Source organism: Podarcis liolepis (assembly GCF_965112155.1).
Source record: "Podarcis liolepis genome assembly, chromosome: 2".
Taxonomy (NCBI): domain Eukaryota; kingdom Metazoa; phylum Chordata; class Lepidosauria; order Squamata; family Lacertidae; genus Podarcis; species Podarcis liolepis.
In genome coordinates, this window is record NC_139555.1 from 25,065,480 (window position 1) to 25,093,450 (window position 27,971).

At 45.5% G+C, this 27,971-nt stretch overlaps 2 protein-coding genes across 3 annotated transcripts in view; both read left to right on the plus strand.

Annotated features, from left to right (window-relative positions):
- LOC310700384 (ABC-type organic anion transporter ABCA8-like) overlaps nt 1-27,971 on the plus strand; it is a 317,713-nt gene that overhangs the window by 202,344 nt on the left and 87,398 nt on the right. The window lies entirely within an intron of this gene.
- Nucleotides 19,035-27,971, plus strand: part of MAP2K6 (mitogen-activated protein kinase kinase 6) — a 77,013-nt gene continuing 68,076 nt past the window's right edge. The window contains exon 1 of one of the 2 annotated variants that reach the window (XM_083490393.1): nt 19,035-19,481. In XM_083490393.1, coding sequence (XP_083346519.1) covers nt 19,466-19,481 — 16 coding nt within the window. In that variant the 5' untranslated portion in view covers nt 19,035-19,465. Of the gene's footprint in view, nt 19,482-20,815; nt 21,060-27,971 lie in introns of those variants that run through there. The other variant, XM_083490394.1, reaches the window with a different exon arrangement.

Below are 27,971 nucleotides of genomic sequence, written 5' to 3' on the forward strand. Positions count from 1 at the left end.
GAAGAGGAAGACAGTATGGATTTACAACAGTGGTTTGCAGAAGGTCACGGCTCAGAGATAGGAGAGGGACAAACCTGGGAGATCATGGAAGGAGAGGAGGGGGGAGGAGCAGAACCAGAGCTGCTGACTGACATGTTATTGTTAGAAAGCATTCCAGACCCCCCCCCCTTCTCCCAGAACCTGGAGAGCAGTGAAAGTGGGAGAGCAGAAGGTGAAGAGGCAAATGGCCTTAAGCAGCCACTGCAAGGGGGGTGGTGCTGTTGACAACTGAGAAGGAAGTGGGGGGGGGGAGAGTTTACTCAGGGCAACGCCATTACCAAGGAGGCAACATTTCTAAGCCGGGCATATACCTGCTGGGATTGAAAATGCATACGACCCTCACCTGAATCTCATAGCTCTCCTGACGAGTGCTTTGGTCTGCCCACCAGATACCAGGCACTCTACTATTCAAATTAGGCCCCAGTGTTTTTGTTACAATCCCCCTTCTCAATTAAGTAATCAATTTTAATCTAGAATTTAAATTCTCAAAACTTTCTTATTTGTTAATTTGAGCAAGTAAACTACTGCTCTCACTTCATTACAAACAGTATTTCTACCTGCAATACACTTGAGCAAACCTGCTCCTCTTCCTTTCACAGATATTTTGTTGCCATTTGCAACTTTATCTGCCTCTGATTAGTTATCATTTACCATAATTCTTGGGGAAAATAATTAGCATCGTACGTCATGTGCATGGAAGTTGCCAAACCAATTAACCAACTAGAAGGATTTCTGTTAATAGCACCAGTTTTCCTATACCTTGATATTGCTGGATAGTTTTGATGAACTGCAAAAGCATTTTTAGTTTGTTTTCTGTTGCCACCGTGGAACTTTTCTTTATTAGTGCCACTTTGTTTTGTACGATTCCTTGCAAATGAAGGAAAACAACTTTTCTGCTTGTATATGTTGATAATATAATTTTGGTGACTGAGGACAAACAAGATTGTAAAAAACAAGATTGGGTGGCAGCCTGGCCAGGACATAGGCGTCCTGATTTTGACAAAGGTGACCTGTGTGCTTGCTTGATTAACAGCTGTTGGGAACTTCAAGGTCCCTGCTCTCCCTTCTTATGGTCTTTATATTGGACCTGGAGACTCCAATAGAGAGCATCCCATGTCAAGAAGGAGGGCAAGTGGGCACCCTATCAGATGTCAGGACAGGAGCTACACAGAGCAGGGCCTTTTCACTGGTGGTGCCTGTTGTATGCCTCGCTCTTCCAAGACCTGCTCTCTTTTGGCCTGTATTTTGGAGCTTTATAATTTAGGAAGACTTTGGAAGAACTGGTTGACAAGTCTTATCAGTCGCTGACGTTAGGAGCGGATTTTATTTGCTGCTATTCTGGGCAGCAGCATTTAAATTCCCCAGCACCGTTGGAGAGGAGGCAGGCGCAGGATCCTCCTCTACTTATTCCTGCCATCCCTTCCGTTCTGTTGCCTGTTGTAGTAAGCAAACATAACTCCAGATGTGCTGCACAGCTTGGGTGTATGAAAGATTTGGAGAAGGAACTGGGGAGGGGGTGGGAGCCATGTACTCCCCTCAATTTCAAGGTTTAGGGCAGATCTCCAGGTTGTAGCTCAGCTTGACAAGCTACATAACTGTTCAACATGCAGTAGCCCTGTCCTCTTTCAATCATTTATCTTTGGGGCAATATAGCAGAAGTGCAAAAATAAGGTGCGCATGATTCCTGCAACACCATTTTGTGGTTTTTTGGCTTTGTTTTGTTTGCTTGTTTTGCTTCTGAGTGGTCTCCAAACCCTGAGTGAATGAGCCTGGGTGAGTAGGCTCTCGCTTTCCCCTCACAGAACTCAGGCCCCGACTTCATTGTTACCAGAAGAGGTTCCTATAGTGCATGACTGAATTAAACTATGTATTTGAACAGCAGAGGATACCTTTTAAATATTATAAAGGTAAAGGGACCCCTGATCATTAGATTCGGTTGTGGCCGACTCTGGGGTTGTGGCGCTCATCTCGCTTTATTGGCCCAGGAAGCCGGCGTACAGCTTCCGGGTCACGTGGCCAGCATGACTAAGCCACTTCTGGTGAACCAGAGCAGCACACGGAAACACCGTTTACCTTCCCGCCGGAGTGGTACCTATTTATCTACTTGCACTTTGACGTGCCTTCGAACTGTTAGGTTGGCAGGAGCAGGGACCGAGCAATGGGAGCTCACCCCGTTGCGGGGATTCGAACCGCCGACCTTCTGATCAGCAAGTCCTAGGCTCTGTGGTTTAACCCACAGCGCCACCCACATCCCTGCCTGGGTGAGTAGGCTCTTGTTTTCCCCTCCACAGAACTCAGGCCCCGACTTCATTGTTACCAGAAGAGGTTAATATCGTGCATGTCTGAATTAAACTATGTATTTGAACAGCAGAGGATACTTTTAAAATATTATAGAGAGGCCAAATTTGTGTGCTAGAAACTTGTGTTTCAGGAGTGCAGCAGATGGGCCAGGATGATCCTAAAAGAATCAGAAGTCAGAGGTACAGAGACCAACACTATTACTCATGGAACAAATATAAAATGATCTGCTCAGAAATAACGTCAGAAGTGGGCGGGTTAGTCCATCAACAAGCAAAGGTTGCAGCTGCATTTATCATGCAGCCAAATAAAAAAATCACATCATTGTCCAGAAAGAAGGGGGGGTGGAGTGGGGAGCATCTCAGGATTGATGTCTCTTGTTGAGCAGATAAACAACCTCCAGCTCCATTTAATAGCAGGAAACAATTACACTGCTGAAATGATATGCCGCGCTCTCTTAATTAAACATAAAAGCACCCTAATCTTATAGTAACTTCAAGGGATTCGTTTGAAAATACTCTGGCTTGTCTCTCTGATGTAGAGCAGTCCAAACAGCCTCCCCAGGGTAGCTCAGAGAAGACTGCACTGAACAAGGGCCAATGCCGCTGGAGAAGAGTGAAGAAGAGCCCATAAATGAAGCACGCAAAGCGGACGTACAGTGAATTTTCCTTGGCTTGAAAATGTTGCGGTTGTTATTTGGTTAGAATTTCATTTCCTGAGCTGGCCAGTGGCAGCATTGACAAATGTAAAGTTGCCTGCATGTATACTTGTTTCTGTACTCTTGCAACACATGCTTAACACACACACACACACACACACACACACACGGGGGAGAACCAAAACTATTACCACTGTGCTTCTTGTTTTTTGTTAAACTTGTCCTGTAAGGGCTGCCCTAGACTTCTTACCTCTTGGGGGAAAGAAAAGGTTTGAACAGCACAAAGGCTGCAACTCAAATTTACGCTCCTTTTGCGAGATTTTGCAGTGCAGCATTTACTGTATTTTTGTGTGTATAAGACGGCCCCTATTTTTAGAGTTCAAAATTAAGAAATAAACATTTTAAACGCCAAACAGAATAACTTTGACATTTTATTAAATAGTCAAAACACCGGTATATTTAGAACCGTATATTTAAACATCAAACAGTGAGACAAGATGTAATGGCGGCTGCTTCTGTCAGCTCGGTGTAACTCCACTGTAGCTGTGGCTCCAGCTCTCCTGCCTGTGTGTTGCACTTTCGTCTTAGTATTTATGGTGGAAGGGACAATGTCCGGAGTGGGGGCTGCTGGGGAGAGTACAGTAGTATCTCTGGTTAAGAACTTAATTCGTTCCGGAGGTCCGTGCTTAACCTGAAACTGTTCTTAACCGAAGCACCACTTTAGTAATGGGACCTCCCGCTGCTGCCGCCGCCGCCACGCTATTTCTGTTCTCAACCTGAGGTAAAGTTCTTAACCCGAGGTACTACTCCCGGGTTAGCGGAGTCTGTAACCCGAAGCGTTTGTAACCCGACACGTTTGTAACCCGACGTGTTTGTAACCCGAGGTACCAGAGTTTGTCGTGAGGCCAATAGTGAGGGGAGGCTGAGGGGAAAGAATATGGATGACGACGTGTATTTATTTATATATATATTTAATTGCAGCATTCTGTGTATAAGATGACCACCAAATTTAAACTTTAAAAATTGGGGGGAAATATTGTCTTATACATGGAAGAAATATGGTATGTTGTGATTTAAGATTTCCCCCCACATTATTTGTGTCTTCAGTTAAAAATGGTTATTTCTCCCCACCCCCACAAAGGGTGTAATTACTCCTGCATTGGTGCCTTGGGTACCTTTGCACGTGTATTTTGATTCCAGCTGAGCATTGCCCTAGGATAAACTCAGCATCCTCCCACTTCTAGTTCTTGTACCTACAGTGTGTTGTTGAATATACACCTGACATCAATCTTGCAAGAAGTAGGCCTGGCCAGTTTTGGTTTATCTCAGTTTCCCAATCTTAAGTTTGCTTCTCCACGTTTCTGCGTCAGTTTGCATTTTTCTCCCCCCAGAAAGTTCTCATGAAGCTCTGTCTGCATTTCAGTGCAAATATCTCCAAGTATACACATTTCTGCATGAAATGTTGCCTGGTATGCACATTTTTGCATGCCATGACCTCCAATACAGTCTTTTCATGTTGGTGACACACTTTTTAGATATGCATCATTTTGCGACACAGTAATTCAGTTTTACTAGCAAACCAGAGGTTATACTAACCCATTTCCGGCTACAAACCACATGCATACATACGGCAGCTGACACACTAACGTGTTGCGACACACAGTTTGGAAAGCTCTGCTCTAATATAATGCATTTCATGTCATTTTCACTTATATATACATTTCTATGCACACTTTCCCCTAATAGACACATCATTGTACACATTACTTGGTTGCAGAACAGCATTACAAAATTCAGAGAAGGGTGAATTTTAAGTTGAATTTTGGTTTGCATGTTGTTCCAGATAGTGTAAATTAGGTAGGATCACGTTAAAATCCTAACCAAAGCATATTTCTCTTCCATCCGTAGCAAGAAGTAATAAAATCATTTGAACAAACATGAACTCAACACACTGTACAATATACAGTACCAAGGTCCAACTTCACATGCAAATCTCAAACGTGCCTGTTCTTGTGCTCCTACAAAAGCTACAAACACAAGAAGCCATGGAAACTAAAAATGTACAAGTTTGGTGCTTGCTATTTTATTTGTAATGAGGATCTCTCTATACAGTGGTATCTCGGGTTACAGACGCTTCAGGTTACAGACTCCACTAACCCAGAAATAGTATCTCGGGTTAAGAACTTTGCTTCAGGATGAGAACAGAAATCACGCAGCGGCAGCAGGAGGCCCCCTTAGCTAAAGTGGTACCTCATGTTAAGAACAGTTTCAGGTTAAGAACGGACCTCCAGAACGAATTAAGTTCTTAACCCGAGGTACCACTGTATATATATCTGTTCTCCAGGTTCATTGTGATTGATTTACTGTCAGACGCTCTTGGGTTCCACGTGATATTTAAATAAAGTGTGGCATCACATGGCACCAAGGGTTATCAACACATGCTCTTTTAGAGATTAAAAGTGGCAACACCGAAAGGTGTACATTTCTCACATGTGCACCCTCCCTCCACACCCAAGCGCTCCACCTCTACGCATACAAGAATGACAGAACAAGGCTAATACTTTGGCGTTCTCAGCTTACCAAAATCACCTTCCCTCCACAGGAGAGCAAGAATGAGAAAGTGTAGCTTGTCCAGACAGGGACAGTCTGTCAATGGAGCTGATTGACAGTGAGACCTTGCCTTGGTTGGACCCATAACCAGCAACAAGAAGATGTGGCAGCAGACACTGTTTTGCATCTTTGCAAACTAGGTTTGATCTTTGTGCAAAGGGGCATGAGTGCCTTAACCCCTGAATGCAGACACCAGGTATTTTCTATCTTCCTGACATTAGAAGACTGACATGCCTGCAATGAAACCCAAAGCTTCCTTGAGATACTTGAGGCATTTGCCTGGATCCAGAATTAGAGACACTGCTGCTGGCTCTAAAGCAGCCTTTCTCAACCTGTGGGTCCCCAGATGTTGTTGGACTACGACTCCCATCACCCCTAGCTAGCAAGGCCAGAGCTCAGGGATGAGGGGAGTTGTAGTCCAACAACAGGTTGAGAACCGCTGCAAACCGCTGCTAGCACTGCACTTCTGACTTCATAACAATTTCGAAGTCCTTTAAAGGAACAGCTAAACCATTGGTGGCATCAGACCTGTCTACCTTGGCAGATTCAAGATCGCAAAAAGAAGAATGTGTTTTTCATCCTATTAAACTAAATGCAAGATTCACAAGTCTAATAAAAATAAGTCTTTGTCTGGCAGACCTGTCCAGTGTATCTCGAATATCTTTTGCAGCTCTAATACCCTGAGTCAGCTGCTGAGTTTTGTTTCTCTTGGCAAGTTAAGGCTCTGTTGATTTGCTGGAAGTTCACTTTTTCCTTCTTTCATTTCAGTTACACTAAGATTTGTCTCCATCATTACTTACCTGGAAGTTCCCTCCTCTCCTCTAGCCTCACTCCCAAAATTGTATTAGGGCAACTTAAAATGTGAACGGGCTTGATTTCCTGTTACTTTTATGAATTACAACTCTTTCCCAGGGTTTTATAGCTTGTCGCAATGTATATGCCACACACACACACATTCATTGATCTGGTTATAAACCACAAAGTAGAATCTAGCAATTCCTCCTGTCTTAGTTTCATTTTTGCAAGACAAAAGAAAAGCAATCTGGAAATTCTTAAGTTGCTTTGAGACTTTTATTTATACATAAAGCAACTAAGAAATATAATAAATACAAATAAATAAACTGTGTGTTTAACACACACACACACACACACACACACACACACACACACACACACTTCAATAGCTACCATTTCTGATGCAAAGCAAAAGGCTCATTTTTCTTGTTTGGGAGTGGTAGAAGGAGCCGGATTATGACAACAGCCACAGTTGACAAATGGACAATTAGCTACAAAGGTAAGTCATCTACACCAACTTCTGTTGACCTGTGGGGAGCTTTGGCAAATAGATACAAAAGACAGCTGGGTTCTCAAGAGGTGTGCTGAAGTGAAAATTTCAGAGCAGTTGGAGCTAGGAATGGGGTGGGGGAATTCAATTAATCTCTCATTTAAATGTGGACTTCCCTAATTCACACTTTTTGAAACAATACACAAACTGAAACACAGCCACCCTTTAAAATTCACACTTCTCCAAATTTTGCAGTGCTATTCTCCAAGCAAGTAATGTGCATAGAAATGCATATATTGGTGAAAAAAAAGCCTCCAAAATGTGTTATATTGGGGAAAACAACAAGAATGTGTAGAAGATGCATATGAAAATATTTAGGAGACATTCACACCAAAATGCTGTATTGGACTTAAACACACACACACACACACACACACACACACACATCACAGAGTGATGTAGAAATGCAGAGAACTGAAGTTACGATTGGAAAAATGAGAAACTGAGAGAAACCAGAACTAACAGATTCACAAAACGCTAGTTTCACCTTGTCATTAACAGTGAGGAAAGTGGCAGTCGTGGAAATGCCCTCTCCTTTTCATCTATCAAAGCACAGGTACCCATCTTCTTCTGCATCTGGTCATCTGACAGGACATAAAGAATGATCTTACCATCCTAAGGCTTAGCTGGGAGGTCCATGTTCTCTCTGGATCAACGGAGGATTTTCTTCTTCTTCATCATCTTCAAAAAAAGGGGGGGGGGCTGTCAATGGCTAAGAACCTAAGAAGAGGCCTTCTGGATTAGACTAAAGGTTTACCTAATCGAGTCTCCTGTTTTCTACAGTGGCCAACTAGATGTCTCAGGGAAGTCCATGAGGATAAAGTGAGGGACAAAAGCCCTATCCTGCTGTTGTCTCCTAGCAACTGCTATTCAGAGACCCATTTCCCTTTGATTATGGAGCATAACAGCCATCATGACTGGTAACCAGCTTGTGCCAGTCTAATACCCTGGGAGAACTTCCTGGGCTTGCCAGAGTGGGACTAGAATACATCTATATTTGTAATACTGAATAGATTATAAGGCCCTCACACTCTCTGCTCCTAAGCTAACACAATGCTTATCCCCGCACTTAATACGTTACCTAAAAATGAGAGTGGGCCAGTGTGCAGTAGTTGTTAGGTAAAAAGGTAAAGGACCCCTGGAAGGTTAAGTCCAGTCAACGGCAACTATGGGGTGTGGCGTCCATCTCACTTTCAGGCCGAGGGAGCTGGCATTTGTCCACAGACAGCTTTCCGGGTCATGGGGCCAGCACCACTAAACCGCTTCTGGCGCAACAGAACTCTGTGATGGAAACCAGAGCGCATGGAAATGCCCTTTTACCTTCCCACCACTGTGGTACCTATTGATCTACTTGCATAGCGTGCTTCCAAACTGCTAGGTTGGCAGGAGCTGGGACAGAGCAATGGGAGCTCAGCCCGTTGCGGGGATTTGAATCGCCGACCTTCTGATCGGCAAGCCCAAGAGGCTCAGTGGTTTAGACCACAGCCTTTACCTTTATAGTTGTTACAGCAGACTTCCGCAAGCTGCTGCCCTCCAGATCTTTTCTCCTGCTTGCGAATGGCAGGCAGTAAAAGAAGAATATTCCCCTGCTTCTGGGCTAGGTTCTCTCCTGTTAGCCTGCTCTGTGAAATTCTGACCCCCTAAGCAGCTTTCTCCACAGAGAAGTTGTCTGTCTTAACAGTACAGTGGTACCTCAGGTTACAGACACTTCAGGTTACAGACTCCGCTAACCCAGAAATAGTACCTCAGGTTAAGAACTTTGCTTCAGGATGAGAACAGAAATTGTGCTCCGGTGGCACGGCAGCAGCAGTAGGCCCCATTAGCTAAAGTGGTGCTTCAGGTTAAGAACAGTTTCAGGTTAAGAATGGACCTCCGGAACAAATTAAGTACTTAACCTGAGGTACCACTGTACAGAGCTACAAAGCACAGGTAGTCACCATGAAAAAGCTAGACGGTATCACGTTGATAGCTGAAAACTGACCCACAGAGTTCCTTTCCGTCCCAGAGTAATTCCCATTTGCTGTCTGAGTGAGACAAACGTACGATAAAGCCCCCGAGTTCTGCAGAGATTTCATGTGCTTTATGATGGTTTTAAAATATGGAAATTGCAAAAGATGATAAACACAGGACGCCTTCAGAAACTTCAGACATTGCACAGGCTTTCAGGATCAGCTGAATCTGCAGAACTCTGCCGCGGACATTGCCTATGGGCTGCTCACATCACAAGACATTAAGATTATAGGCATGGTTATGTGCTACACTGCAGTGAGGATGGATGAGCAAAGGCTTTGCCAGCACTTCCGCCTTATTTATTTTATGTGCCTTCTCGGTGGCAGTGCCCAAACTTTGGAATTCCTTCTCTGGGGGAAGTGAGACTGGCTCCTTCTTCTTGTCCTCCCAGTGGCAGCTGAATACTTTTCTGTTCCATCAGGCTTTTGGGAACTGACTGCTTTTAATGAACGGGCTGGTGCTGTACATCTGAAGGCAGCCCTGTATAGGGAAGTTTTTAATGTTTAATGTTTTATTATGTTTTTGAAAATGCTGGAAGCTGCCCAGAGTGGCTGGGGCAACCCAGTCAGATGGGTGGGGTACAAACATTAATATAATATAATATAATATAATATAATATAATATAATATAATATAATATAATATAATATAATATAATAATCATATCATATCATAATAATCTTTATCATCGTTCTTGTTTTAATAGATTTTGTATATGTATATAGTTTTGATTCTATTACTGATTCAATTGTTTTTATTGATTGTTCGTTCTATGTTTTTAGCAGTTCTCATTTTTACCCGTGAGCTGCCTTGAGCCCAATGGGTATAAAGGTGGGGAATAAATGTATTTATTTCTTATTCATTCATTCATTTACTGCTTCTTTATGCTGGCAAACTGTAATTTAAGGGGTTCATTCCTTATTCATTAAAATGTTGCTCAAAGGTATAATTTTGGCATGCAACAGATCCTGTGTGAGCTTTGGAATGTGAAGTTTCTTTTTAAGTAAATAAAATAATAATAATAATAATAAACCGATAGCCACTGCTGACGAGCACAACACAGCTACAGTTTCATGGATGTTATTTTGCCAATATCCGTTATTTTGTAGTTGCCTTCATTCTAAAAGGTAAAAAGGTAAAGGTAAAGGACCCCTGGGTGGTTAAGTCCAGTCAAAGACGACTATGGGGTTGCGGCGCTCATCTCGCTTTCAGGCCAAGGGAGCCGGCGTTTGTCCACAGACAGCTTTCCAGGTCATGTTGCCAGCATGACTAAACCTTTTCTGGCGCAATGGAACACCATGACTGAAGCCAGAGCGCACAGAAACACTGTTTACCTTCCAGTCGGACTGGTACCGATTTATTTACAGTGGTGCCTCGCAAGACGAAATTAATCCGTTCCGCAAGCCTCTTCGTCTAGCGGTTTTTTTGTCTTGCGAAGCAACCCTATTAGCGGCTTAGCGCTATTAGCAGTTTAGCGGCTATTAGCAGTTTAGCGGCTATTAGCATTTTAGCTGCTATTAAAGGCTTAGCGGCTATTAAAGGCTTAGCGGATTAGCGGCAAAAAGGCTATTAGCGGCTGTCAGGGCTGCCGCCCAGTCCCAGCTCACATAGGACCAAGTCAGCCAGCGTTCAGTTTCAAAGAGTCTTTATTGGATTACAGGTTCCATTTCCAAACTGCAACGTGCAGCCCTACTTCTTCTAGGTCAGAACGACGAAGACCCGTCTGAGTCTCCGCCTCTAGCGCACCAGCTTAATACCCTAGCCTTGCTCCACCTCCTGCGCCTTTCCTTCCGTCTCTGGGTCCTCCTGCCCCCCTGGGTCTCTCCTTTCCTACTCTCTTCTGGCGCGGACCCCCCTGACCCTTCCGCCTCCTTGCGGCGGGCTTTGGGACTCGGTTCACTCTCTGGGCTGCTGGCTGCGCCAGCTTCCGTTACATTTGAACTTGGCGCGCTCGCCCAACTCTCCACTTTCCTCTTGATCGTTTCCTCGCTCCCCGAGGTGGGCGTGACTACTCCTGACTCATGCCCTCCCTCCTTCTGAAAGTCTCCGGAGCCCGATATCTGGTCCCCTTTCTCCCCGCTGCTCCCGGCTGGGAACGTGGGTCCCGATCTCCAACTGCTGCTTTCTGATCCCTCTCTGGACCCTTTTTCCTGGGGTGTCCCCCTGCTCTCCCCCCTTGCTCTGGCTGCTGGCGCTCCCTTCTGGGAATCCTCGGACTCGCTAGACAGGCTCGGTGATCTCGGGTCGTCATCCCCACTCATCCTTCCTTCGTATTCCTCCCCCTCGCTCTCTGTCTCCTCCCTTCTCTGCGTCTCTGCTCCTGAACCCCTGACAGCGGCTATTAAAGGCTTAGCAGATTAGCGGCTAAAAGGCTATTAGCGGTTTAGCGGCTTAGAAAAAGGGGGGGAAAGCGAAAAAAATCGGAACACTTGCAAGACGTTTTCGTCTTGCAAAGCAAGCCCATAGGGAAAATCATCTTGCGAAGCAGCTCAAAAACGGAAAACCCTTTCGTCTAGCGGATTTTCCGTCTTGCGAGGCATTCGTCTTGCGGGGCACCACTGTACTTGCTCTTTTTGGTGTGCTTTTGAACTGCTAGGTTGGGAGGAGCTAGGACAGAGCAACAGGAGCTCACTCCGTTGTGGGGATTCGAACTGCCAACCTTCTGATCGGCATACCCAAGACACTAAATGATTTAGACCATAGTGCCGCCACTTTGTCCTTGCCTTTATTATACAGTGGTACCTTGGGTTACAGACGCTTCAGGTTACAGATGCTTCAGGTTACAGACTCCGCTAACCCGGAAGTAGTATCTCAGGTTAAGAATTTTACCTCAGGATGAGAGCAGAAATTGCACAGCGGCAGTGCGGCTGCAGCGGGAGGCCCCATTAGCTAAAGTGGTACCTCAGTTTAAGAACAGTTTCAGGTTAAGAACGGACCTCCGGAACGAATTAACCCAAGGTACCACTGTATAGCCATAGCAGCCCATGTGGTGGGCCAAAGCTTCCCTCCTGACATTGGTGTCACTGTGAGCTTACCTGGATTGAGCAGCAGGGGCGCCGACTTATAAAAAATATTGGGGGAGCCCGCGAAAGCTCATGAATAATAAATAAGCTCATGAATATGCAGATAAAGTGGCGCCGCCTCCTCGTGAGCGAATAGGGGAGAGCGTGCTGCGCCTATTAATCAGCTCCGAAGGAAATTGGGTGGAGCTTTTGCTCGGGAGGGAGGGCAGGAGGCATGCAGCCCGACCCTGTGCATTTTGGGCTGGGGGAGGGGCGGCGGTGGCGCTCTGCTGGAGGGGCGCCCGAGATTATTGGGGGGGCAGAGCCCCCCAAACGAATTTTTGAGGGGGCTCGGGCCCCCTCAGGCCCCATGGAGTCGGCGCCTATGTTGAGCAGGGGAGGGTCAGGTTGGTGGTGAGGTTGGAGCTGTGCAGATGCCTACCCAGATGAGTCGCAGCAACACCAGTTGTTGGGGGAGAGGCTCCTTCTCACATGATTGGCTGCTACTCTTTCATCTCCAATGTTCCCCTCTTGCCAAATGGTGATGGCATTACAGGGTTGCGTCGTATGGAGGCATTTTAGGAGGGGAAATACGTCTGTGGTGGACAACATTCTTTCAGCCTGCTTTCCCCCCCATGCATCAGCCAAGTTATGTATTAGAGGGCTTTTGATGCCATTGCTTAATGCTGATCATTCTTCATTCTTCTGCCAGCTTCTGAGCTTTTATATCTTCTTCTGCTAATGTCTACGAAGCAGGCATTAACAGCAAGCTGAAATCACATTAGGTTGGAAGTTTTTTTCCTTTAAGACCTAAGCTTTCCAATGTAATAAAGGCGACAAACGTCAGCTTCCCATAGGCATCTGGTTGGCAACTGTGGCAACAGGATGTGGGGCAAAATGAGCCCCTTGCCAGATCCAGCAGGCTCTGTTCAGTGGCGGAGGAACCCTCTCTGGCACCCATGGCAGGGCTGCCCGTACGGAGTGCCCATGTGCGGCAGCCCATGTGGCCGCCTCGCGCAAGTGGCTGCCGTACGCCTGCCTTGCTCAAGCGGCAGCCTGTACGGACTGCGCATGTGTGGCGACTGTACAGGATGCCGCGCATGTGCACTCCATACGGGCTGCTGCTCGCGCATGGTGTTCTTATGAGCTGCCGCTTGCATTGTGCCTGTATGGGCTGCTGCGCAAGTGGCATCCTGTACGGAGTGCGCACATGTGGCAGCCCATATGGTCGCCGTGCGAGAGACAAACCGTACAGACGCCCGTATGGATGCCGCATGAGAGTGGCAGCCCGTACCGACTGCTCACGCCCTCGGCCACTCTACAGCTGGGGGAAGGCAGGGGCCATCTTGTCACCCCCCAGAGTGGCACCCGGGGCGGCCCGACCCCTCCGTCCCCCACTTTGTATGCCCCTGGCTCTGGTTATGTTTTTTATGGATTGCTCAGTCAAAGTGCAGGAGACTCTTAATCTCAGGGTCATGGGTTGGAGTTTTATGTTGGGTGAAAGATTCCTGTGTTGCAGGGAATTGGATGTGGTCCCTTCAGACTCTACAAGTCAGTGATTCTGTGAATAATCAATACATAAATCAAAACAAGAAGTAGAACAGTGGGTATCCCACATCAATAATTTCCACGGATGCTCTTCCTCCAAATTCTAAACTGTGCAGAGTGAAAACACTTTAGGACCGACACATTTCTTTCAATAGAAGGAGAGTCAATACATCATAACAAGAGGACATGAACTCATTTCTGTTCTCGCACACACATCTCATACCACGCAGAGTTGAAATGGACCACGAGGGTCATCTGGTCCAACCCCCTGCCACGCATCTTTTGCCAAATGTGGGGCTCAAACCCTGAGCTTAAGAGAACCGTGCTTCATCAACTGAGCTCTTTCCAATATTCCAGCACCAGTCATTTTGCCACCACTGCCAGCACCCGCAGGACCCAGTTTCGTTTCCCCTCAGTGAGGTCTCACGACGCCCAGATATCGTCCCAACATTACAGTAACATCTGCAAAACCAAAGGTTTCCCTAGAACAACATTAATGTCTCATGCATGCAGTTCAAAAATATCTTGATTTTTTTTGTGGGTGGGTAGAAGCAAAAGCATTTCAGTCTGCAAAGAGGCATGATCTTCACTCTTCTCCTGCCTTTAAATGCATTTAAAGTTACATAATTATGCAACTATACAACAATTACATAACCAATATTTATCATATTATTTATTATTTATTTATTGTGCTGGCATAATATGAAAGTTGATATATTAAAACAGAAATATAAAATGCAGGTTTAAATATCATACATACAAAAACAGGGGAAAGAAAGAGAAAAACATACACACAAGAACAAGAAAGAAAGAAAACTTGCATGTAATTCCAAGCAGGCCATTATCTTATAAAGAGCCAATACTTCCTGCTCAACCTTCCCAAAAGATTTAACTATGTTCCAGTAAACTATAACCAGTATTAAATTGTTTCTAAAGGAAGGAATTTCTATTTTCCCATAGTCTTTTAGAATGTGCCAGTTTAACCACTGTTTGTCACACATTCCCCTTGAGACGCTAATGTTTTTCGCCTGTAATGTTGCATAACTTCTACATGTACTGGAATGGGAAGGTAATTTACAAAATTTGGGTAGTCCTTTTTTTCTGGATTGACTGGAGTGCATAGGTCAGTTCATAACCTGTAATATATTTCTGTGGTAACACAATCTTTCCAGACGGCTTTTATGTATCTACAACTCTGCCATAAAGTTCACATTTATTTTTATTAATTAAAAAAACAAAACACAACCGCCTTTCCAACTACTTTGCCCTCACAAGGAGGAGTCCTGAATAATTATAAACAAGAACAACAATATCAACATTAATCAGATTCATATCCGTACTGCACCCTTAAAATTAAGCAGGACAACTTCACTTAGATGGTGATTAATAGAAAGCAGAGTGAAATGAAAACCTCATAAGGGTTTTCTGAAAAAAGCCACAGGGATTGGACCATACCAACATCATTCGGGAGGGCATTCCAGAAGTGCAAGGCCACCACTGAATAGGCCCTGCTCCTGGATCCTCTCAGCCCATCATCTCTTATGGACAGACAGTAGGCTCTCAGCTGATCTTAGAACCTGGGCCAAGCAGTCCTTCAGGTTTAAGACTTCAAAACCAATTGGACTTTGTTTCCCATTTGGAGCTCACAATTTGAACTAGCAGCACCATGCATCCTTCTCATTTAAATGCTATTTCCTGCTTCAAACACTTAAGTGTCCGGCCTGATTTTCAGTCTTCCCTTAATATATATTTATATATTTAAGCTACCTTTAAAAATATTTTTTTAAGAAAAATTCTGGAGTTGCACCACAGCTGCTGATACCTCCTCCTTTTGCATGATGTTTATGGAAGTTTTTAATATTTGGTGTTTTATCATGTTTTAATATTCAGTTAGGAGGCGCCCAGAGTGGTTGGGAGGGGTATAAAATGATAATGAAGATGAAGATGAAGATGAAGATGAAGATGAAGATGATAATAATAATACCACTTCAACTACATAAGGATGGACACTCGGAGCATGTTCACCCTTAGGAAAGATTCTCAGAAAAAGAGACCTAGATTTTTAATGCAGCTTCAAACATTTTGTTAGAAGGTACAACCGGTGTGGTAGTGGTTAAGAGCGGTGGACTCGTAATCTGGTGAACCGGGTTCGCTTCCCCGCTCCTCCACATGCAGCTGCTGGGTGACCTTGGGCTAGTCACACTTCTCTGAAGTCCCTCAGCCTCACTCACCTCACAGAGTGTTTGTTGTGGGGGAGGAAGGGAAAGGAGAATGTTAGCCACTTTGAGACTCCTTCGGCTAGTGATAAAGCGGGATATCAAATCCAAACTCTTCTTCTTCTTTCTGGCTTGGTGTCATGAAGTAGGAGAACAACAGGGGGAAGGAAAAGGAGGAAGAGGATCCCTGCGAGGGGTGTAGCAAAGACGGGGCACACTGGGGACAAGCTGGGGATGAGGAAGGAAGTACTCAGAGGGTGACGGAGGATGACAAGGTGATGGGGGTCAACGCACAGGTACCAGAGAGGCAGAACCCATTGCCAGAGTGGCCTCCGTCTCCATGAACACAGCGGGCTCTGAGGCATGGGGAGCAGTGGGAGGGGCACTCTAGGAGGTTGAGGCAGGCAAAGGCCCACAGCCCAGCTCCCTAGGTGGCCAGGTGGGGCTTGCTAGCTCTGGGAAGAGGTGTGTGATGCCTCAGCTGTAGGCTTGGAGCAGGTGAGGGTCACATGGCTCAACAAGCCCAGATGCTGTAAGATACAGCGGTACCTCGGGTTAAGAACTTAATTCGTTCTGAAGGTCCATTCTTAACCTGAAACTGTTCTTAACCTGAGGTACCACTTTAGCTAATGGGGCCTCCCACTGCCACCACAATTTCTGTTCTCATCCTGAAGCAAAGTTCTTAACCCAAGGTACTATTTCTGGGTTAGAGGAGTCTGTAACCTGAAGCGTCTGTAACCTGAGGTACCACTGTACAAAAGAGGGGCTGTGTCTGCTCATCTGCCCATGTTGATGGACCTTGGCTTGGATGTTCCTGGACCACCATGGGACTGTGTTTCGGGTTTGACTCTGGACTGTATCCGGACTGCTGGACTTCAGACTTGGCTACTTGGATTGGCGTTGGACTGTGTTTCTGGAGCTTTGAACATCGGTTGTGTGGACTGACCCCTGGACTTTCGAGTTTTGGACTTGGCATACTGACTTCCTTCCAGGTAGGCCAGGGGTTCAGGACACTTGACTAACCTAATCTATGAAGACCCATTTTTGCCTTCAGCTTCCCAGTCAATGGAGTTCAGTACAACATAAACATTGGAAGAAGGCAAGCGAGAGTCCTACAGAGTTGATTGTGTCTCCTGCTCTAGAAGCACAAACCCACAGGACAAGCAAGAAGCCATATGTGTGAGAAAGTGAGAGTATTTGTTTTTTGTGTGTTAAGAGAAAGAGAGACTGTGTATGTGTGTGAAAGAGAAGGTTTGTTTTAAGCGAATGTACGGGAGGAAGTGTGCAACTCACAAAAGTTTTATAGATACTTCATTCCTTGAATGCTACGTTGTGACTCGACTGTAGTCTGTGGTGAAGATGGCTCACTCAGCCGTGAGTGATCTGCTGTGTAACGGTCTTCAGTTCGCTCTGTGAATCTGTAGCCTCATTTGTCCTCTGTGGTTTGGCTCACTTCCTTGAGTGATCTGTCTTAGGTGTGGTTCGACTTGGCTGCCATAAATTCACCGACTGACCTTCAGAACAGGCATAAATTCACCGACTGTCCTCTTGGACCTGCTGTTATCTGAAATGTCTTGTAAATAAAAATTAATAAATTAATTATGCGATGCACATATGTGAGCAAAATGTGAGATGTAGGTTGCAGCTGGTTTCCCTGCTTATGAATGCAGTTTCTGTATTGTGCTGGTGATTCATTAGGGAATAAAGGTAAACCCCGCGATGGGGTGAGCTCCCCTTGCTGTGTCCCAGTTCCTGCCAACTTAGCAGTTTGAAAGCACACCAGTGCAAGTAGATAAATAGGTACCACTGTGGTGGGAAGGTAAACAGCGTTCCTGTGCGCTCTGGCTTCCATGACGGTGGCTAGACTTAACCGCCCAGGGGTCCTTTACCTTTTACCTATTAGGGAGTCTGAATTGTGTGCTGGTCTCTGGTATTATGAGTATGGTTGCATCGCTCAGTTTCAGGAGACTGGCAAGCACAACTAATCGTTCTACACAGGCTCTGCTCTTTTAGCACTGGGCTTTTCAGTTTATTGTTTGGCTCTGTCCCTGGGTGCACGAATTCTACCTGTGGGCAGCAATTCGTGACAGCCGTGCTCAGCGCCCTCCCTGCAGGCCCCCACCTCTGTATCATTAGGGTGTGGCACTGAGTGCACTAGCTCCCACCCCCTGGACTCTTATCCCTGAGCTTTAGTCAGGTCCTGGGATGAGAACTATACATGTGACTGAGCTCACATGCACACCATAGATTTCGAGCAAATGACTTCCTCCAAAGAACCCGGGAACTGTAGTTTGCTGAGGATGTTGGGAGCTGTAGCGTTGCGATCACTTCTTGTGATCCATAGAACGGTAGACTTGGAAGGGACCCCAAGGGTCATTTAGTCCAATCCCTACAATGTGTTTGAAATGCATGGCACGGGGCAATACTTAAAATCATAATCGCAATATTTTTAATAGCAGCGAAGTAGAAATTAAAAGACCGGAGATTTGTTGATCCGGAGAAATCCTGGCTCGTCCGCCAGTCTTTTAAAAGTACAGTGGTACCTCAGGTTAAGTACGGTACTTAATTCGTTCCGGAGGTCCGTTCTTAACCTGAAACTGTTCTTAACCTGAAGCACCACTTTAGCTAATGGGGCCTCCTGCTGCCGCCGCGCCACTGGAGCAAGATTTCTGTTCTCATCCTGAAGCAAAGTTCTTAACCTGAGGTACTATTTCTGGTTAGCGGAGTCTGTAACCTGAAGCGTATGTAACCCGAGGTACCACTGTAACCTGTAATTGAAGAGAACGCAAAACAACCTGCATTTTCAAAATATTGTCACCAAACAATACGGAGTGCCTCCATTTAGATGGCAAGAAAGTCTTTATTGAGGGAAACGCCACTGTTTATCTTGGGCAGTGTGTCTTGCTTGCATGTATGTGTTTAGACTAAAAGCTTAAGGCAAATTAATTCAGAAGATGCTCAATGGCTAGTCATGCTGATATTTCTGTATAGTGACAATATTCTTCCGAGAGGCTGAGCATTCCCTGGTATATGTACGTGGTATATGCGAGGCGAGGGGTCGCCACTGTTGGAGGCAGACTGCTAGACTGCAGTACGGCAATTCCTTTGTTATGAAACTGCCATTGGATAGACACGAAGTCTCGCAACGTGGTTGCATGCTCGCTCTGCTAGGCAATGCTTCTCTGCAGCTTTCCGATTACATAGCAGAAGACTGTGCGCGGCCGTTTCCATTTCCTGCTTACATTTTCCAGTGGGATCTGTGCACCCCCGCTGCACAGCAGTCGCCTCCAAGTAGATGGCTCCGTGTATCTTAATCCCACCCACCTCCCTCCTCGAGCATGAAGACAACGGAGTCTCCTTAAAGAAGCTCTCAATGGGCTGTCCGGATGAACTACATTACCCACAAACCAACGCGCTGCTCGTAGAAAGGACGTCTGCGCACTAAGGCACTCGGATCCAAGTTTGGAGCTTTTAGCTGCCAGTCCTGGCCCATCATGTAGGTGCAGCAGAGCCTTCCTTACCATTGCAATAGGGGGTGAAAACCCACTTTGCAATCTGTTTTGCAAGGTGTGCAATTGCAGTTCCTTCCTCTGCAAGGAGATCTGCTGCAGGGAGTCAGAAAAACTCCAGTTGCATGAAGACTGAGCGCTTGCAGTTTTCATCTTTGTTGCAAAACTAGCTACTGAAGAGAGAAGGCAAAGTCTTTTGTGTTCCCCTCCCCCATCAAAGCAGAGGGGAAAATGTCTCAGCCGAGAGGTAAGGCTCCGACTTGCGTTCCTTGCAGATATGCAAAAAGTCGTCCATGCATTATGGAATTGCATGCATGCAATTTTGGGGATGCAATTGCATTTTGAAGTTTGAGGCTTGGAATAGCTCTCAGTTGCATTTCCTGTTTAGAATGTACCTTTTTTTTCTCTCCTTGCAGACACACACTGGCGCGCGCACACACTCACGCACATACACACAGGCACACATAGTTCCTGTAAGGCAGGGCTTGCAGTTCAGCTGTGCATTGACGTTATTTGCATTCTTCTGCTGGGATTACAGAGCTCTTTTTTTGCCTTTTGCACAGTCAGGGCAGCTAAAGGCTTTTGAAGGGCTTATGCATTTAGCTGCTGTATATTTTCTTTTTTTCGTTTTCCAAAAAAGGCGAAATGCAAATCTGCAAGACAATTTACCTTGCAAATGTAAGCCAAACTTTGCATTAAAAAAAATAAAATTATCTGGAGGAAAGGGAAGGTGAAACTTGAGTGGAGTTACTAAGAATTAAATATATGCCTCTGTTTCTATGGGAAAGTATTGTTCTGATGCCAATGCTGAGCTCATTTTCCACAGACCTAAACCCCCCCCCCCCGTCGTCGCAAGCTGTGCGTGTAGTTTTAGGAATGGATTTGAGAAAGTTACGCAAGGAAGTCTCCTACGTTTTCTTATACTGGAACACGGATTTCTTGGTTTGGGATGTGTGTAAATGGAGGCAGAGCAGATCTTTTTCTCAAAAGTACTGGAGAAGGTTCTGTGTCCTCCTCAGGCTGGCAACACGGTTTAAAAGATGGGCAAACGTGGAAGGATAATGGACATGGAATAAAAATGTAGGCAAGCGTCCCCTTCAAACTTTGTAAGAGTAATGTTGAAAGTGGGAACTACTGTAGCCATCCTGCGTGGGTCATGCAGTTAGGGGAGGAATCTAGTTGTCTATGCATGGATATACGGATTCAGTTTTCTGGGTTTTATTCTGTTTTGCACTACAAATATCTGTGTTACAGAGGCTGCAGGACTTGTGGGTTTGGATTCTGTGCACAGTGGTGCAGAATGCATTTTGGGAAGCCACTTGTATGAGTTCCTTTATCGACGACTTCATTTTTCCCTCTCGAGGGTGGTCGGGAAAGGGGGCTAGAGAGGCAATGGGTGCTAATCGCAGTGTTTAATGTCAACCCTCCTTCCCTAGTTGCACTTTGTGGCGGCTGAATTGCATAATTTATTCCCTATTTACTGCAGTCCTCTCTTCTGGCCAAATGGAGGCTGATTGGAAGCTCTCAGCAGAAAAGAGCCCAATAGGGGTTTTTTTTTGCCAGTCTAAAAGGATGGCTAGCAGAGAATGTGGCACTCTTCCTTTCTCTTCGGATCCAACATGTTGATCTAGTTAGCAGCCAAGAGGGGAATCCATCATTTGATACACGGAGGAGGAAAAGGGGAGGATGTAGAAACCTGAATCTCCCTCCTCTTGCCTTGGAAAAACTGATTAAAGCTGGAGGAGAGAGACAGTGAAAAAGTACTCCTTTTTTTGAGGGACTGGATTTGTCTAAATTGAAGGGGAAAATGCACCAATTCATTCAGGTTAGATCTTGCTTTCATTCAGTTTTGTTTGCGGCCAGGATCCATCATCTTGTCTGGTAAGGCCATCATTTCCCAGCCTAGAATTCCGGTTTCCTTTCCAACTCTCATTCTGTCCACGTGAAGCATTTCCATACATATATTTAGATGTGTAGAATGCAATTTTCAGGTAGATGAGGTTGTGTGTGTGTTTTTTTAGGTACTATAAAGAACACAAATGAAGCAAATGTGGGCTCCGAAAACATCTAGAGACCTTTATTTCAAAAGAATAAGGGTGTCTGTATGCAGCAGAAGAACTGTAAGGGGTAGTGTGTTAAACCGGCAGAAAGAAAAAGGCCTAACTTTGAGGTTTGTGGGGATAACTGTGTAGACGGAACTTCAGATTGTAAGCTCACTGGGGACAAGGGACTTCTCTTTTGCTCAGGTTACCCTGCAATGTTAACTGGTGGGTTGGACAACGGGGGAGCGGAGGAAATAAAAAGCAAGGGTTACAAGGCTTCAATATAAGGGAAATACAATTGCATTTACTTGATATATCTTTCAGCCGAGCATGAGAACTACGGGATTCTGTGGATCATATGTTTTTGAGATGCTATAAGAGATGGAATATTTTTAAAATAATACACCTTGACAACTGTAATGGCAGAAAGGAATCTTCCTTTGGGTATGCTTTTTTAAACACAAGAGATTGAAAAAGGTAATGGTAAAGGACCCCTGGATTGTTAAGTCCAGTCAAAGGCGACTATGGGGTTGCGGTGCTCATATCGCTTTCAGGCCGAGGGAGCCGGCGTTTATCCACAGACAGCTTTCCAGGTCATGTGTCCAGCATGACTAAACCACTTCCGGCACAATAGAACACATGATGGAAGCAAGAGCGCATGGAAACGCTGCTGCAGCGGTACCTATTTATCTACTTGCACTGGCATGCTTTCGAATTGCTAGGTTGGCAGGAGCTGGGACCTAGCAATGGGAGCTCACCTCGTCGCGGGGATTTGAACCGCCGACCTTCTGATCGGCAAGCCCAAGAGGCTCAGTGGTTTAGACCACAGCGCCACCCGCGTCCCTAGATTAATAAGAGGAGAAGCTAGCCCCCTGCCATGCAAATGATTCCTCAAATACAGCGTCCAAGGGGCTGTCAGATGGAGGATGGAGCAAGCTTGTTTTCTCCTAAGACCCGAACCAGTGGCTTGCAAGTTACAGTGGTACCTCAGGTTAAGTACTTAATTTGTTCCGGAGGTCCGTACTTAACCTGAAACTGTTCTTAACCTGAAGCACCACTTAAGCAAATGGGGCCTCCTGCTGCTGCTCTGCAGAACAATTTCTGTTCTCATCCTGAAGCAAAGTTCTCAACCCGAGGTACTATTTCTGGGTTAGAGTATGTAACCTGAAGTGTATGTAACCTGAAGCGTATGTAACCCGAGGTACCACTGTACAAGAAGGGATTCCGACTAAACATCAGGAAGAACTTTCTGACAGGGTGAACTGTTTTGACTGTGGAAGAGATTCCCACGAGAGATGATGGACTCTCCTTCCTTGGAGATTTTTAAGCAGAGGTTGGGTGGCCATCTGTCATGGATGCATAGCTGTCAACTTTCCCCTTTTCTTGCGAGGAATCCTATTTGGAATAAGGGAATTTCCCTTTAAAAAAGGGAAACGTTGACAGCTATGCATGGATGCTTTAGCTGAGGTTCCTGCATTGCAGATCACCCTTAGGTTACCTTTTGATTCTGTGATTCTGTATCTTTTTATTATTATTATTATTACCTAAATTGTGGCATTTCTGGTTTGTGGGGTTTTCTTTTTTATAACCACAAGCTGCTCGTCCTGACCCAAATGGGGAAAGTTGATCTTGTGAAACCTTTGTCGGGGTGCCACCGCATTCTGCTAGCAGAAGTGCCAAGGCAGACTACATAAGGGGGACTTATCCATGGGGCAAGCCAGTTCTTCTGAAAGGGCAAGCTAATCTAGGACTGTTGGCATACTTAGGCATTTCCAGGTACCCTCACCTCATGGTAAGACGGATTTAAGTGGTACTTAGCTCTCAACAATGTTGGAATCCCCTCCCTTTAGTGCATGGATAGCTCAGTTGGTTAGAGCATAGTGCTGGTAATGCCAAGGTTGCAGGTTCGATCTCCATCCTATGGGACAGCTGCATTTTCCTGCATTGCAGGGGGTTTGACTAAGATGATCCTGAGGGTCCCTTCCAACTCTACAATTCTATGATTCTATATTATATCAGACAGGCACCGTCTCCTACTGTTCAGAGTCTACTGAAAACCTTCCTCTTCCAACAAGACCTTTAAGCCGATATCTTTCTCAGTATGTTCTGGAATTGTTCGTAGGTGTTGTAATTCAGGAGTTACCAACCTAATGACTCTGGGCACCACAGTGCCTGAAAATGTCCTCGTGGCAAAGGCCCCAAACTGAGCTTTTAAAGAAATTATTTAAAGTAAGCCACTAGCTCTCCGAGAAAGAAATGTATACGGGTACCATTCTAAGTGATTTCTGTGAAATTAGCCAGTCTGGCTGCTCCCACCTGTTAGTTGTTTTCAGTTAATAAATGAAATATGTCCCCTTTAAAATCCTTTTGCATACCCCGGAACGATGTGTACCACACTTTAGGAAATATGGATCTAGGCGAAAGCCGTAAGCTTGCAGTACGAACCTTACTTTACTTTTGAGCGCTGTTGAATCCAGCAGGACTTAACATTGTTAGGACTGTGCTCTAAATCCCGTTTTAGCTCGCAGTCTTTTTGGTTTCTGATATTGAACCGTTCACAATTATCTCAGGGCTCCTCCAGACATCCTTCTTATTGCACGTTCATCCTCACCTGTGCTCGTGATGGACTCAAATTGTTTATGCATGATGGCGCTTTCAATGCAATTTGCACATGCAAATATTTCAGGGTGATTATACTGCTTTGGCTGCAATCGGTCAGGGCCCTGAAGTTTCCTGCTAAATATCTGCAACTTTTTATACTACAAATCCTTTTAGTCCTGTTTTTAATATGCTATGGTGCAAGAGCGTCTTGATGGTAATAATAATAATAATAATAATAATAATACAGTCGTATCTTGGTTCTCGAATGCCTTGTGACTCAAACGTTTTGGCTCCCAAATGCCGCAAACCTGGAAGTGTTGTGGTTTGTGAACTTTTTTTTGGAAGCCAAATGTCTGACGCGGCTTCCGATGGAGTGCAGGAAGCTCCTGCAGCCAATCGGAAGCTGCACCTTGGTTTTTGAACATTTTTGGAAGTCAAACGGATCTCGGAACAGATTCTGTTTGAGAACCAAGGTACGACTTTAATAATATTATTTATACTCCGCCCATCTGGCTGGGTTCCAGCAAAATATAAAAACATAATAAAACGTCAAACATTAAAAACAGGGCTGCCTTCAGATAATGTGCCGAAATGTACCCACTTATGTGATGTAACCACTCCCGCATAGTTCCTATTGATGCCAGGTGCCGGCATTCCATTGTGTGTGGAAACGAGCTCTGGTTTAGCCCTGCAACCGCAGCCTGAATCCAAACCCTTGAAAGTGTACGTATAGAAGCATGGCATCATAGTGCAACTATCTTACACTTAGTGTAGAGGGCGAGCAATTTTTTGGGGGGTGTGTGTGTGTGTGTGTGTGTGTGTGAAAACACAGAAAACAGAATAGGTAGAGTTCAGGTGGGGATGCAGTGACACAGAAACTTTAGAAAGTATAAGAGAACAACTGAGAATGTGGGCTGATCTGATAGAAATCTGTTTCAGATGCCCTACTAGTGGCATAGCGTTGTTTGCTGGTGCCCAGGGCATGCTGGGCAGGAAGGCTGTGCTCACACTGTGCTGATGCCATTGGAATGACTCCACCCTGCCGAACTGCCTGTCTACCTGCACAGGGGGAGCCGGGCCGGCAGGCAGGGCCCTTGGTGGGCAGAGAGGGGCATCGGGCCATGCCACACTGGGATCACCTGCGTGGGGACACCTAGTTTGTGTTCCCTCCTGGCACTCCCCACGCTATGTGCCCATGCCCTACTAATGCATCATTGCCATGTCGCTGCATACAGCTGCTATTAAACAGCAGTCTGGAGGGGGCCTCAATATTCCATTAAACCCTTATTGAACCTGGAACGCTTCACAAAGGAGTTCAACAGGTGTATGGCAGCTGCTTTGAGCTACCAAGTCTAATAACGCCACAGACAGCGCTTCTGAAGGGGTTGGGAGGTTCTCTTGACTTTAGCTCTTTGCTAGTTCCGTTCGGAAGAGTGGGCCGTGATTGCATTTGGTTAAGTTTTGCTTTGCTTTTGTGTGCAATCTCGATCGCGTTAAGGCAACGCGAATGACTATTTACAGAACTGGTTGCGAGAGGTTAAATACTGAAGTAATGCTCCCCATTGTTTCGTGGAAGGATAATTAGTTCTGGGTGCTTGAAATCGGCACTTAGCTGGAATTAGTCACTGAAAATTATCCCCAGGTAAAAGAGCACAGCAAAGGTTGAGCTCCAAAGTGCCCTGTGCTGGAATGGAAAGTGCTTCAGCACATGGGGGGTGGGATGCTGGGAGAGCGAGTAGGAGCTGTAGACCTTTTGTGAGTCTTTGAGTTCCCCTGACCTTCAGGAGAGAGAGGCCTTTCGTGATAGGGAGGAAGGGTGGCAATGGGTTTCGGCAGGTTCTGTTGCACGCAGGGTATCCCCTGTGAAACCTAGCCGTGGCATATCAAGAGCAGCATCTGCTCAGGTGAAGTTTCTTTGCTCATTCAAAAGTGTTCTTTATTTCACTGCTTATAAACATACCTAAGAAGCCACTTCTGTGGAAGCCCTGTGTAAGGGCTGCTTCTGCAATGGGCCTCCCTGCCTTCTCCCTCTGTGTGCCCCCGACTGCAAAATAAGTGGCTCTGAGGATGCCCCCTCTCCACCGCCCAGAACAGTGGAGGAGAGGAGCGATTGTTAACATTTGGCAAGCTGATGTAGTTGCCCAGACAGAACAATTGTCTTAGCTTGATGTTGAATTCCACCCAGTGTGATGGATGCCCCATATTGCATTATGTTGATACGGTAATTCCACTCTGCATCAATTTCAAATTGGGGTGGAAGGATGCAGAACCAACAAGAACATTAAAAACAAGCTTAAAATATTCCGTACTTAGAAAAATGTGAACCTCTGTGACTTGTGGAATAATTAAATGCATCCTCTTCCTTTTTTTAAAAAAAACAACAGTTGATAATGTGTTTGGTCTATTTATCCTTCCCTCTGCACATGGAATGCACATGACCCGGGTGGCGCTGTGGGTTAAACCACAGAGCCTAGGACTTGCCAATCAGAAGGTCGGCGGTTCGAATCCCCGCGACGGGGTGAGCTCCCATTGCTCGGTCCCTGCTCCTGCCCACCTAGCAGTTTGAAAGCATGTCAAAGTGCAAGTAGATAAATAGGTACAACTCCGGCGGGAAGGTAAACGGCGTTTCCATGAGCTGCTCTGGTTCGTCAGAAGCGGCTTAGTCATGCTGGCCACATGACTCAGAAGTTGCACACCAGCTCCCTCGGCCAATAAAGCGAGATGAGCACCGCAACCCCAGAGTCAGTCACAGCTGGACCTAATGGTCAGGGGTCTCTTTACCTTTATCTGCACATGGAATAGGTTAGAAAAACCAAAAAAGCAAATGGGAGAAGAAGGCTTCTTCGTTGGTTTTCTGATTTGCGGCTTCTAATATGTGTCAAGATTTTGCATGGCTCATTCCCATTTGGATGTAACGACTTGAGAAATGGGGATGTGTAGTGGAATTCTGTGCAAGATGTGAACAGCATCTGCTGTCTTTGAAAAGTGGTAGAAAGACAGTATCCATTGCACGCATGCCAGATTTTCGTTGCAGCCGTGCCTCTCGGAATAATATTTTCTTGTAGACTGCCATGGTGATGATGTTTGTGAAAATTAAATTTAAAAATTAAATTAAATTAAATACTGGTAACCCACTGCTTGCCAGTTGCAAGGGACTGATTTTGTGCAAGTCTCTTATGTCCCTGAAGAGGGATCTGGAGCTTTGCTGCACACACGATCCATGCTCTTTAGGCAAAGTTCCATCTTTCTGACTCAAGTCAGGCATGAGGTTTGAGAGTGTGTACTTGGTACAGTGACTTCTGGTAGTGGGACCCCAGTTGCATCAGCAGACCCTGTCCTATGCTGTGACGCCCCTCTTGCAGTGAGATTACCAGGGTGGCTGAGGGCTGTTTGAATTTCCCACAGTGCCCCAGAGTGATGCTCACAGCCGCTTGCCGCTATTGGGCATCAACTCAGTGTTAGAAACTCAGATGGGTGCCAAAAGGCTCCATAAGCCAAGGTTGCAGTTGCCAAAACAGATTGTCTAGTTGCCATTTTTGGGGCCGGACAGCTCAAAAGTTGTTTTTTTCGATTTGACTTTTTGGTTCCTGAAATTCATTCCGATTGTGCAGATAACATATAATGGATAGAATTCTGCAGGATGTGTTGTTAGTGTGTGTGAAAACAGGCAAGATCCAAGTCTTCCCATTCATTCCCCTCCAGATGGTGGAGACATCAGGTACCATCCTGGCACCCGGACACTTTCACTTGGTGGGATGTGGTAGCTAGCCAGGTGCAAAATGCTTGGAAAGAAACTATGGCTTATCATACTGTGCAAGTTGGGCCAGCGAGATCTATGAAATGCACAAAAGCACTAGATTTATTGTAGACAATATCTTTTTGTATTGTGTATTCCATTTTTGTTAGATGCTATAAACTTTTGTAGGAGAGGTGAAAAATGTTTCAGGTTTATGGAATAATAGTGGGGAATAGGAAGGCATGAAAAAGCAAAAAGAAGTTGCTTAAGTCCACTTACGTAACGTGGGCACAGATCATGTTTATTCCACTTTGATTTTTGTGCGTTGCTGGTCTTATGTCTTGGTTGATATTTGAAA